The following is a 13,484-nucleotide window of genomic DNA, read 5'->3' as shown; positions in this document are numbered from 1 at the left end:
CCCTAATGTCGTTCCAAACCTGTTTATCATCAGAACACAAAATAAGATATTTTTGATGAAATCTGAAAGCTTTCTGACCCTGCATAGACAGCAACCACGTTCAAGGCCCAGAAAGGTAGTAAGGACATTGTTAAAATAGTCCATGTGACATCAGTGGTTCAACCTTAGTTTTATGAAGCTAAGAGAATACTTTTTGCGTGCAAAAAAAACATAAATAACAATTTCATTTAACAATTTCTTCTCTTCTGAGTGCGTTCAGGAGAGTACACCACAACATATGTGTGTGCATTCCTCTGATTGCAAACAAGGCACAATGAATCAGCATCAGCAGCACCACACTCATGCATTGTGTTAATCTCGTGAATGCATGGCAAAGACTCATCGAAAAGAAAAACCGTTGAATAAAGTTTTTTTTGTTGTTGTTTTCTTTGCACACAAAAATGATTTTTGTAGCTTCATGAAATTATGGTTGAACCACTGATGTCACATGGACTACTTTAACAATGTCCTTACTACCTTTCTGGGCCTTGAATGTGTCAGTTGTGTTGTTGTCTATGCAGGGTCAGAAAACTCATGGATTTCATCAAAAATATCTTAATTTGTGTTCTGAAGATGAACGAAGGTCTTACAGGTTTGGAATGACATGAGGGTGAGTAATTAATGACAGAATGTGCATTTTTGGGTGAACTGTCCCTTTAAGTCTTCTAGCTCAACCAGCTGGTAAACAGTTTAAAAACAACAAATTGTGTACTTATTGAAGTCACTTCAAATATTTTACATACCGGTAGTTCTTTGGTTACTTGGTTAATATGGAAAAAATTATGGCTCTGGTATAATTGTCTGCGCACTTGAAGTCGTTTTGGATTATCTGCTGGCTTTTAAGTGTCAAAATAACACTGTTTTTCTCTGCTTTAGCTCTATGACGGTGCGTAAGGGAAAAAAGCTCACCATCTCCATCCAGGAACACATGGCCATAGACGTCTGTCCCGGCCCCATACGACCAATTAGACAGATCTCTGCCTATTTCCCTCGACTCTCCCCGACCGCTGAGCCTATCTCTCCTAACCCTGCGTCTCCATTGGCTCTCAGCCCGGGGGTTGGGGCCTCTGGAGGAACGAGCGGAGGTCTCTTGTCCCCTCTGCAGGCAGGGGCCAGAGGAGGGGGCGGGACCCTGTCAGCAGCAAGCAGCATTGAGACGTCGGTTGACATCTGCAGTTCAGACAGCGATGACAGTAGTAAGTTATGACAATGTGTGCTTGACTACCTACAGGATCACACACACCATCAAAGGGAAACTCTTTAGTCACACATCAATACAAAACTGTAACTGTAAGGTACATGAAAGTATAATCAGGTTACATAAGTTGTACAGTGCCCTCTTAGCTAGTGAGTCACATGTGAGTGCCTAACAGTTGTTTTGAGAGACCATGCATTTTAGCAATGCCTGACGAGTGAACTGGCAGTCACACTGAAAAACCCTGGATCACAAAACCAGTCTTAAGTATCATGGGTATATTTGTAGCAATAGTCAAAAATACATTGTATGGGTCAAAATGATACATTTTTTTTTTATGCCAAAAATCATTAGGATATTAAATAAAGATCATGTTCCTTGAAGATATTTTTGTACATTTCCTACCATACATATATCAAAACTTAATTTTTGATTAGTACTGCTAATCATGCATTGCTAAGAACTTCATTTGGACATATTTTCTCAGTATTTTTATTATTATTTATTTATTTATTTATGTGATGTGATTTTTTTGCACCCTCAGATTCCAGATTTTAAATTTTTGTTCTGTTTTGGCCAAATATTGTCCTGTCCTAACAAATCATACACCAATGGAAAGCTTATTTATTCAGCGGTCAGATGATTATGTATAAATCTCAATTTCAAAAAACTGAGCCTTATTATTTTGTGGTCCATGGTCACATATAACAAATAATTATTAATAAAAAAGTCAAATATACAGTACTGAATACACAATATTGAAATATTCGTCTCAGTACAAACGGCAGCCCTTTCGTCGTCTTCACCATTATTTAAATAGCACAATAAAAACCATGACTGAACATCCGAAGGTATGCTGAAAGATACGATTAAATATTCTTTAGTGTATGTTTTTTCAATTAATCGCCCAGTCATTGTTTCAAATTTCAACCGTGGAGAGGACAAACAAAACAATCCAGTTAAGTAATGTTACCTGACGGTACATGTAACTTACCCCAGGAACGAAATTAAATATCTGTAGCTGCTTGTTAGTTAAACATTTAGATAAAGTCAAAACGTAAATATACCTTATAACTATATTAACTATATAACTATATGTTAAATTATAATTTTATGTTAATTGTCCCCGTAAGAACAGACGTAGCTAATTTTAGCAGTACAAAACAGCTGGTTTTGCTGCTTGATATTGCAAATTGGTATGTTTTATGATAATATTTTTATGTGGAACACACTGGTTTGTAGTTCAAACAGCTTTACGATGTACTGTACGTTGTTAATCTTCTCCTTATTTCTCTATCCACAAGTTTCCGGGGGCGCTACTGTAAAAAAGAACGTGGGTACAACTTCCGGTGAGGCGGAGGATGTAGTATACCAATGGTATTTTGTGTGCTAATTAGCGAAGAGGCTAAGTGTTATTTACACCATTGTGTACTTTGTAAAGATGCACACCGTTATGAGAGATGTCATTACGTTCTTATGGACAACAAATGCTTTTCGAATTTGTGTTCCCACATCATTAGCAAGTTTGGACCGCTAAATCTTGAATGACTGTCAACTAGTGAAATGGCATTTAAACCGAGACTGATGTGCTGATGAGCTTGTGTTAAAGGGCATGCCAGATGAAGCCTCGATTCGTGGCTTGTTAACGTATAAATCCCTTTCGTAGAAGCCTCATTTTCTTGGGACCTATTTAATAATTACATTTTAAATACCCAGTCAAACAAGTAATATGAAGAATACAAATTATTTTAGGAAAATTAAATATGTGCCATATGCAATTAATATGTATAATGTGTACATTATTCTTCTGTTCATTATTCCATTATATTGATATTCGTACTGGCATTTACTGGCACTGTTCAATGGGTAAATTAATTTATCAGAGTCAGAAATTCAACAAACAAACACACAGGCTTCTAATGGAAATTGTGGCGAACGCTTCTTCCGACGGAGCTTTAGTCTTTTGGCTGCTTAATTTTTTACTAACCACCAGATCGCACTGTTTTCGACACTTTCGAAGCTTTGATTCTTTTCCTGAAACAGAGGAAAGTCTCGATGCTTCACGAGGCTTCGTTTGCCCGTCACTCCTGTCAACTGCTGAATAAATGAGTGTCACGTCCCGCTTGTTTACTTTGAACAGGAAGACGCTCCCACTTTTGACGCAAGGCCTCATGGGGCGTAGGAAACTTGTGGATAGCGGCTAATGAACCGGAAGTCTCGCCCATAGGCTTACATGCACTTTGAAGAATAAGGTGGATAGTGTAGCCTATGTTTAAATAAATCTCCAACTTCAAATGTCAGAAAATGTCAAAAATTAATCTCCTGTCAAAAAACGCCTGGTAAAGGAATCTTAACAGACCATTTTCTCAAAAACCAAGTTTGGTTTGGAAAAGAAAGTGCAGTCTTTCCTTTTTTAGTAGGCTACTTAACTCAAAATGTGCTTCTAGGACAAAACAGCGGTGAAGCAGGTCACATTAACATTTGGAAGTTATATGTATAGAATAGAATATAATTAGGTATTTTGTTGTTTTAAATATATTATACATACGGTAATGTCAGTCCACAATTGAACAACATACTTGGTATATGCCTTGCAGGAATACATAGTCTAAGGTATTAAACATAGCAAGGTAGTATGTTTGTCATATTACCTGATTTAAACTGTTGTTGGCTTTTCCTTAGAGTGCCTGGCTAAAATTAAATGTGAATTATCATGTTAATAATTGTGCAATATTAAGCCTGTACTTTGCATTGGCAGTATAAATTGCACAGGCTTAATATTGCAATTTGCAATGTTGCTATCCATCTTACCATCTGTCAGATATGCATGCCTCATAATTGTACTCCATAATGAAATGCTTCATCTGCTTTCTGTCAGGTTTTATGGTATAGATGTTATTAACATTTATACTATCATTCCTATTATTGTGTAGCTGCTCTGGGGACATTAGAATTTGAACTGAGGTATGAGAGAGCAACCAGTTCACTCCACTGTACCATCATCAGAGCCAAGGTAACGTCTGTCTCACACCTCTGCAGTTCACTACACACTCACACTTATTCATGACTCACACTCCAAAGCCCGCAGGTGATTTACCCTTTAGCAGTTTGTTCTACTTCAACATGGCTCAATGCCGTTGTTTCTTTATATTTCTTATTCAGCAGATTTTGTCTAATGAGCTGTTTGTTATTGGTTTAGGGTCTAAAACCTATGGATTTTAATGGCCTGGCAGACCCTTATGTCAAACTTCATCTTCTCCCAGGAGCATGTAAGGTGGGTGAGTTTAGATCCTGTTTGGAGCAATTAAATCTTTGATGCATGAAGCGCACTATCGTGCACAGATTTTTAGAAGCCATAAGGAAAAAAACAAACAAACCATGACCATGAGTGTCCTTTTTAATACACTATATGGCCAAAAATACACACAAACACATGAACACTAAACCCATATGTGCTTGTTGAACATTTACTCTCAGAACTATGGGAATTAATAGGCTGATGATCTTAGGATGGGATGCTGGGATCTGCTTTCATTCAGACACAAGAGCATCAAAGAAGCATTGATGTTGGGTGATGGGGCCTGACTGATAGTCTGCGTTTGAATTCATCCCGGTAGTGTTCATTGAGAGTCTGGTCTGGGCTTTGTGCCTGTCACGTTTTTCTACATCATTTCATTATAGATCTTGCATTGTGCACAGTATTATCATGCTGGAACAGAAAAGCACGCTCCCCAAACTGTCCCAAAAATTGCCGTCAGTGGCATTAAGGAGTCTAGCCAAAAACATAAATTAGAAGGGGATTTTCACTTATTTTTGGCCATGCTATGTGTTTTTTATTTATAATATATTTAAAATAATGAAACATAAATTAGAAGGGGAGTTTTACATATTGGCTATTGTGTTTATTTTTTTATTTATGAAAATATAATCAAAATTATGAGATATGTCAAAGTGATGACACTAAGTACCTCTGTAATATCTACTTCAGAAACAATTCCTACTCAAAATGATTTATAGGATTTATACTGTATATATTCTACTATTCAAAACTTTGGGGCTGTAAGATTTTTAACTATTTTGAAGTTGTCTGTTATGCTGTACAAAGTTGCATTTATTTGATTTAAAATACAGTAAAAACAGTAAACGTTATTATTACAATTTAAAATAACTGTTTTTTTTTTTTAACATAAATTAAAATTTAATTCATTCTTGTGATGGCAAAGCTGAATTTTCAGCATCATTACTCCAGTCTTTAGTGTCACATTACCCTTCAGAAATTAGTCTAATATTATAATTTGTTGCTCAGGAAACATTTCTCATTATGAATGTTGCAACATCTTCATATTTTTGTGGAACTTTGCTACATTTTTTTCAGGATTTGATTAATAGAAAATATAGAAGCCCCTTTCCACCACTGAATAAAAAATTAATAAAGGTTATTGCTATTTTTTTCTCAGAATTGCATGATACAAACTTGCAATTCTGACATTTTTCTCTGAATTGTGAGATAAACTCACAATTGCAAGTTATAGTCAGAATTGCAATATATAAACTAGCAATTCAAAGAAATTAAGTTAAATTGACTTTTTTCTCAGAATTGCATGATATAAACTTGCTTTGCGAGAAATAAACTCAGAATTGCAAGAAAAACTCACAAATCTGACTTTTTGTCTCACAAATGTGAGTTTGTATCTCACAAATTCTGACTTTTTTTGCTCAGAATTGCACTTTTAAAAAGTTCTTCACAGCGATGCCATAGAAAAACCATTCTGTGAAAAGTTCTTTAAAGAACAGTCTCTTTCTTACCTTTTTATAATCTGAAGAACCTTCTTTTGCCACAAAGAACCTTTTGTGAAACAGAAACTTTCTTCAGATGTTAAAGGTTCTTTATGGAACCATTTAGACAAAAAAGGTTCTTCTATGGCATTGTGAAGCACCTTTATTTTTAAGAGTGTATAAGATATAAACTCGCAAATTGCGAGTTATAAAGTCCAAATTTGTGGGGAAAAAAAACTGATATGTTCTCAGAATTGTGGGTTTAAATCTCAATTAAATTAATTAAATTCTGACTTTTTTCTCACAGTTGAGTTTGTATCTCGCAACTGTGACTTTTTTTCAATTGTGAGTTTACCTCTCACAATTCTGAGAAAAAAAAAAAATATATTTATATAATTATAGAGAGAAAAACTGTAAAGATATGAACTATATAATTATATAATTCTGACTTTTTTTCTCAGAATTGTGAGATAAACTCACAATTGCGAGTTCTAAAGTCAGAATTGCGAGATATAAACTCACAATTCTGACAGAATTGCTTGAAAAAATTCAGAATTGATACAAACTCGCATTTGTGTGAAAAACGTCACAGTTGCGAGATGCAAACTCAATTGCGAGAAAAAAGTCTGATTTGTGAGATAAAAAGTCGCAATCATCTTTTTAAAAAAAAAAAAAATTCAGCGGCGGAAACAGGCTTCCAGAAGAAAGAACAGCATTTATTTGAAATCTTTTCTAACATTATTAATTTCTTTACTTTTGGTCAGTTTAATCCATCCTTGCTGAATAAAAAATTCCAAATCCTGCTAGCCCCATATTTTAATGGTAGTGTGTGTGTGTGTGTAGTATTAGTGGATTAAGGTATTAAGATACAATCTTCACTCTTTATTTATTCAAAATGTTTTATACCCACAGGCTAACAAACTGAAAACCAAAACTGTACGTAATTCTCTAAATCCTGTTTGGAATGAGACTCTTACTTACATTGGCATCACAGAGGAGGACATGCACAGGAAGACTCTGAGGTTAGTGAAGACATCTGTGCATTCTTGAATCTCTCTTCATGGGTGACTCCAAGTGGGCTGTGAATCTATTCTGGATATCTCTTCAAAATTCTCCTCTCAGAGAGCAGAGATTTGACAGTAGCCTGCATATCTTGCTTCGACAGTAGGTGTGTAGGTGTGTGACAGAGAGTACGTCTGCTTAGCAGACATTCCTGTCGCTTATGAACCTTCAGGAACAATCAGGTTTCTGGGTACATTCACTGTTGTGCACGTCTTGGAAAGTCGGCATATATTTAGGCTGAATATTTTTACAATGCTGAAAGGTGCTGTTCTGCCCCATCATCTCCAAGGATCTTTGCAAGAGCTGGAGTGACTGCTGTAGCACTCGGGTTTATCCTGCGATTATCCTCAGAAAATTACCTGTGTGCTCCTGTTATAAATGAACAGTATCCCCTGGCAACCTGGGACTGGGACTGCTGGTGTTTTCAAACTTGCCCTTTTTTTCAATGGCGGGGTGACAGTAGTCAGAGAAAAGTCATTTAGCCGTTTATCTCCAAGGGAGAGTACAGGAGCAGAGGAGGGTGTCGGTTCCGCAAACACGCAAGCAAACCTTTGGGAAAAAAAAAGAGCAGGCGCTTACTTCTGACCAAACTGTCAGAGCCAGAAATATCATCCTAATCCCATTCATAAATATACATTTCTGTCTGAGCCATTTCCAGCTCTCGCTGCTCTGCGGAAGGTATTTTCATTGCCTTTTTTATCACGTTCGCCCATACTGTATTTACAGCTTTCATGTTTATCTGTGCTCTCCTTGCAGTATAATTGAATAACTCTCTCACACTCTTTTTTATCCTGTTGTTGTTGTTGTTTTTCTCAGGTTATCGGTGTGCGATGAGGATAAATTGACTCACAATGAGTTTATTGGAGAGTCTCGTGTGGCCCTCCGACGTGTGAAACCAGACCAGACGAAACGTTTCTACACCTGTTTAGAACATCCACCACCTGTAAGACAAACATACACACATCATCTGTTTGAGTCTGTGAGAACAGTGCCTGACGTTAATGCAACATCATTGTGATAAACGACTGTCATTAATATAAGCTTATTCTAGCTAATCTTCACCAGTTAGTGCTGCTGATATTATTATTTTTTTCTTTTCAGATAAAACTAGCTAAGTTGCATGGACAAAATATGATAGCATAAGTTGCATGTATTGCACAATTACCTTATACATCAAGACGTGTCTTTCATCAGAGCTGCTTTTATAAATTTTGCATGGGCATGACCTAAATGCTGTGCTGTACTTAGCTAAAAATAAAATGTATTCCTGTTGCTGTTGGTTAATTTAGAACTGATGGATGAACTTGCACTTCGACTCGACATGTTTATTAAGTAACATGTCAATTGTGATAAGACCTTCCTGTGTTATGAACACCGCCATCTTTATTGTTTACTTTAATCAGTTATAGGAAGTCACAGCTATCGTAAGATTAAACAAGGAGCTTGAGTTTGACTATTCACTCATACTATGGACATTTTCTCTGATGAAGCAAGGGAGGCAGTGCCTCCTCTAAAAAAAATTGGATGAGAAAATAATCCACAGTACAAAAGTAAAACAATGCAAATATTGAAGACACAACCTGTAAGGGTTTTTTGAGAGCAATCAGCTTGGGGAAATTAAAGGGGTCATGAGCTGCCTTTTTTATTAATTTAATTGTTAATTTAAAAGTAATAGGCATTTTTTTTTTCCTGTTTTGACACTTTCTTGAATAGGTGTGGCGGATTGTAGATTCAGAAGTGCTATGATTAGCTAACAGTTGTGTTTGTTTGTCCCTCATAGATGTACGCTGCTGTATCTGAGTTTAAAAAAAAGCATAAATACTCAATACATATCAAAAACAGACAAAGCAACAGTGACCATGTTATAAAAAGTTACCCACACTTGTGTGTAGCGACATCACTGTTGGATCCAATACAGTCGCACAGCATCATCTTTTAGTTTCGGTATTTCTGAAAATTGTGCGTCAAATTGTGACTAGTTTGTAAACGAATCCGTGGTAAAATGAAGTGAACAAAGGACCAAGTTTTTACTGATGTGGTCTGGAACTTAAAAAAAATAATAATAAAATGAAGTTCATCCTTTTTTTTCCTAACGTTAGAATCAGAAGGAAGGCAATGCACCTGTGGACTGTTTTTCCACAACATGGCACTGTACAGCATCTTATTGTATTCAGAGCCATCTTTATTGTTTGGTTTCTGTGTAGACCTACGTTCGCCTCTCTCGTTATTTACACTACATGCATGAATTGGTAGGTGGGGTAAACAGGCAGTGATGTAGGAGCAGGCGTTGATCTTCTTCTGCGGAGGCAGTGTTTAATCACACTATTACATTGTAAAGTGGCACATTCCACAACCTGTCATTTTGGCAGATTGGCTTCAATATAAGCTGTTTTTACACTAACAAGAAAGTTTTGAGTTCTGAAACTTACAGGATGTTTTTATAGTACAATGACCTCTTACATGTCAAAAGATCAAGGGAATTTTGATTTCTCAGTTCATGACCTCTTTAAAGGTACACCTTCTTGTGTCTGTGGCCATTAAAGCATTGATGACTGATGATCCAAAAATAAGTTGACTTAAAAAAGAACAGCTGAACATTAGTTAAAAAAATGTACATAAAGTATGAAATGTGTTACTATTCTTATAGTTACTTTGAAATAAATGTAAAAATGCTTAAAAAGCAACTTGTTGATAAATGTGACCCTGGACCACAAAACCAACCTGGGCTCACACTGCAATTTTGACCACAATTTGGCCATCTGAGAGAAATTTTGAAAATCCTGAAAGATTCCTATAATCCTAGGCTAAAATCTTAAAAAAGCCGATTAAAGGCTGTTGCGATCAAATTTTACCTCCGACGAAATTCTGGCAGTGTCAGAAGATTTGGCGCACACTTCTGCAGAGTGACTTCTCCTACGACGAACATCAAACTGTCTACGTTTTTCAAGACAAGCCATGATCAGAATTAATGCTAGAGATTTCTTCTAAGTGCATAAACTCTGGCATTCCCGTCCGCCACGCACGGAAATCATATGATATGCTGCCTTTGCTATGATAAACACCAGTTGCGCTGCTGTTTCCATTTGGATGTGTAGTGCTTCGTACACTATTCTTCTTAAATATGCTGCCATTCATAAACTTAATGATAGCCAACATTTCAGTGCCATGTGTAATGCAGCTCACAGTGACTGAACGTGCATGGGTTGATAATGTAAAACTCTGGACAGGTTTTCTTGACCTGTTTTTAATGCGTCTTGACTGTCATACAGTCTGATATTAATGACAATGTGATCCCACTGTGTGACGTGATCCTCATGTTCATACAGTCTGAAAAGCAACATTTGTAAAGGACTATTAAAAATCTCACAGTGTGAGCCCGGCTTTAGGTAGCACGGGAATATTTGTAGCAATAGCCAAAAATACATTGTATAGGTCAAAATTTATTTATGCCAAAAATCATTAGGATATTAAGTAAAGATCGTGTTCCATGAAGATATTTTGTAAATTTCCTACTGTAAATATATCAAAACTTAACTTAATTTTTGATTAGTAATATGCATTGCTAAGAACTTCATCTGGACAAGGCGATTTTCTCAATATTTTGATTTTTTTGCACCCTCAGATTCCAGATTTTCAAATAGTTGTATCTCAGCCAAATATTGTTCTAAATCTAAATTTCAAAAAACTGATCCTTATGACTGGTTTTGGTCCAAGGTCACAAATATAGGCTATGTTTTTTTCAAATAAATAAAACTTTAATAACTTTTCTAGTGTATAAATACCAAATTGAATTGTACTGATTTTTGTTGTTGCTTTCTTGATAGTGTAATGTATATTTATTTTAACTGAACAAAAAGTGTGTCAATATTAAGTGTAATGTAACATGAATTTAAATTTAAAAACAGTGAGGACTTGCCTCCTCATTTCAGAGCAGCAGGGATCTTACAGACATTCAATCAGCTCTTATCTACTGTTGTATGAACAAGGCAATTTTTTTTTTTTTTTTGTTTTTTTTTTAAATTTATTTGTATAGCACTTTTCACGATACATATCGTTGCAAAGCAGCTTTACACCAAATTGACATTTTTACTATATATGTAGTAGTAGCTTGATGTACATATGGTAGAGATGTCTGGTAAAGATCAATTAATGACGTAATCAAACAGACAAAGAACACTATAAATTTGTAGCAGAATTTGGTAGTGCTGTATGTTTTCAGGGTTGGCATCATCTGAAGTCCTCTGAAGGGTTGGCATCATCTTTTCTTAAGTGTTCTGGATCCACACTGGAGCTTGTGAATTCCTAGTTACCATGGGATGTCAATCCCATGGCAAAAACAGAGAACAAATAGGAACATAATTAGCGTAGCTGCTGTTCAAACTAAGAAAAGGAAGGTTTGTTAAACCAGAGCTAAAAGATTAAAATGAACATTTGATCAGATATAGCTGCAGAAAAAGTTTATGAGATGCATTATTTGAATGCTTGGCTAAAAAGATGTGTCTTTAATCTAGATTTAAATAGAGAGAGTGTGTCTGAACCCCGAACGTTATCAGGAAGGCTGTTCCAGAGTTTGGGTGCCAAATGTGAAAAAGCTCTACCTCCTTTAGTGGACTTTGCTATCCTAGGTACTACCAACAGTCCAGAGTTTTGTGACCTTAGGGAGCGTGATGGATTGTAGCGTGGTAGAAGACTAGTTAGGTACGCAGGAGCTAAACCGTTAAGTGCCTTATAGGTAAGAAGTGCTATTTTGTAGCTGATGCGGAACCTAATAGGTAGCCAGTGCAGAGACTTTAAAATTGGGGTAATATGAACATATTTTCTTGACCTGGTAAGGACTCTAGCAGCTGCATTTTGGACTATCTGTAGCTTGTTTATTGAAGATGCAGGACAACCACCTAATAGTGCATTACAATAGTCCAGTCTAGAGGTCATGAATGCGTGAACTAGCTTTTCTGCATCAGAAACAGGTAACATGTTTCGCAGCTTGGCAATGTTTCTAAGATGGAAGAATGCTGTTTTTGTAACATGAGAAATATGATTTTCAAAAGACAAGTTGCTGTCTAATATAACACCCAGGCTTTTGACTGTAGTGGAAGTAACAGTACATCCGTCTAGTTGTAAATTGTAAGTCAAAAGATTCTGTGTATTGTTTTTAGGTCCAATAAGTAATATCTCTGTCTTATCTGAATTTAATAGCAGAAAATTGTTGGTCATCCAATCTTTTACATTTTTAACGCACTCTGTTAACTTTGATAATTCAGAAGTTTCATCTGGTCTTGTTGAGATATATAGTTGAGTATCATCAGCATAACAATGGAAACTAATCCCGTGTTTTCTAATAATATTACCAAGGGGCAGCATGTATATTGAAAATAGTAGAGGACCTAGAACAGATCCTTGTGGCACTCCATACTTTACTGGTGATAACTGAGATGACTCCCCATTTAAATAAACAAAGTGGTAGCGATCAGACAGGTAGGATCTAAACCATTTTAAAGCCTGCCCTTGGATACCTGCATAATTTTGTAGTCGATCTATTAGTATGTCATGATCTATAGTGTCAAACGCAGCACTAAGATCAAGTAATTGATCTTAGTAATTTGAGAGTCACATCTGTTATCAGCGCAGAACACTGATTGTATGAATGTAGCCAGTGACGAATACATAGAGACTCTACTAACTTCATCTCTGTCTCCTTTCTCTTCGTATCTGCCAGCTTCCCTCTCCTACAGCCATGGGAGCAGCACTGCGAGGGATTTCCTGTTACTTACGAGAGGTACTCTACCACCTGTTTTTTCTCTGTCTCTCTCCCAGCAAAAAGGACAATTAACAAAGCACTGACATTTCCGGATGGAAGTTAGCAACGACGCTTTAAATATTACAAACTGATAATTGCCTGCTGATTAATGCTCTCTCACTCAAATGTTTTCACATTGAGATCTAAACTCATTTGCATTTCAATAAGAACATTGAGCACATTATGATAAGTGGGACGGAAGAAATCGATTAGCATTTTCATTACCATCCAAAATTGTTCTCAACATGCTAGGCGCCCCGTGATGAGAAATACCAGAAAGTAAAAAGGACACAAGAAGGATTACAAGCGGAGGATGGGGTCGGCTAAGGAAAGGGCAGGCGCGTGGATGTACTATTTGCGCATTTCCGCATTTAAAGCAAATCCCTGCTCTTGTCTGTCAACAAGAACGAATGTGGCATCCATAAATGACGGATAAGATTAGCTGAACGGCACTGTGGCCTCCAGAGAAATGAGATACAATTTGTTCTATTTAACTTGGTGTTGTACAGCACTTACGTTGCCAATGCCCAGTGTTGATAATTTCATGACAGAAGCTGCTGAACAGCGAGCCAGAGAGAGAGAGAGAATTCAGATCCATTTCTTTTGATTTAACCA

At 36.5% G+C, this 13,484-nt stretch overlaps 1 protein-coding gene across 2 annotated transcripts in view; it reads left to right on the top strand.

Moving 5' to 3' along the window:
- The window catches only part of doc2a (double C2-like domains, alpha), a 46,339-nt gene that overhangs the window by 9,357 nt on the left and 23,498 nt on the right, over positions 1–13,484 (top strand). For both annotated transcript variants that reach the window (XM_051106538.1, XM_051106537.1), the window contains 6 exons: positions 916–1,235; positions 4,168–4,247; positions 4,434–4,508; positions 6,923–7,032; positions 7,889–8,015; positions 12,789–12,848. In XM_051106538.1, coding sequence (XP_050962495.1) covers positions 920–1,235; positions 4,168–4,247; positions 4,434–4,508; positions 6,923–7,032; positions 7,889–8,015; positions 12,789–12,848 — 768 coding nt within the window. In that variant the 5' untranslated portion in view covers positions 916–919. The remainder of the gene's footprint in view (positions 1–915; positions 1,236–4,167; positions 4,248–4,433; positions 4,509–6,922; positions 7,033–7,888; positions 8,016–12,788; positions 12,849–13,484) is intronic.

Source organism: Labeo rohita, chromosome 3 (assembly GCF_022985175.1).
Source record: "Labeo rohita strain BAU-BD-2019 chromosome 3, IGBB_LRoh.1.0, whole genome shotgun sequence".
Lineage (NCBI taxonomy): Eukaryota > Metazoa > Chordata > Actinopteri > Cypriniformes > Cyprinidae > Labeo > Labeo rohita.
This window is presented reverse-complemented; position numbering and strand designations above follow the sequence as displayed.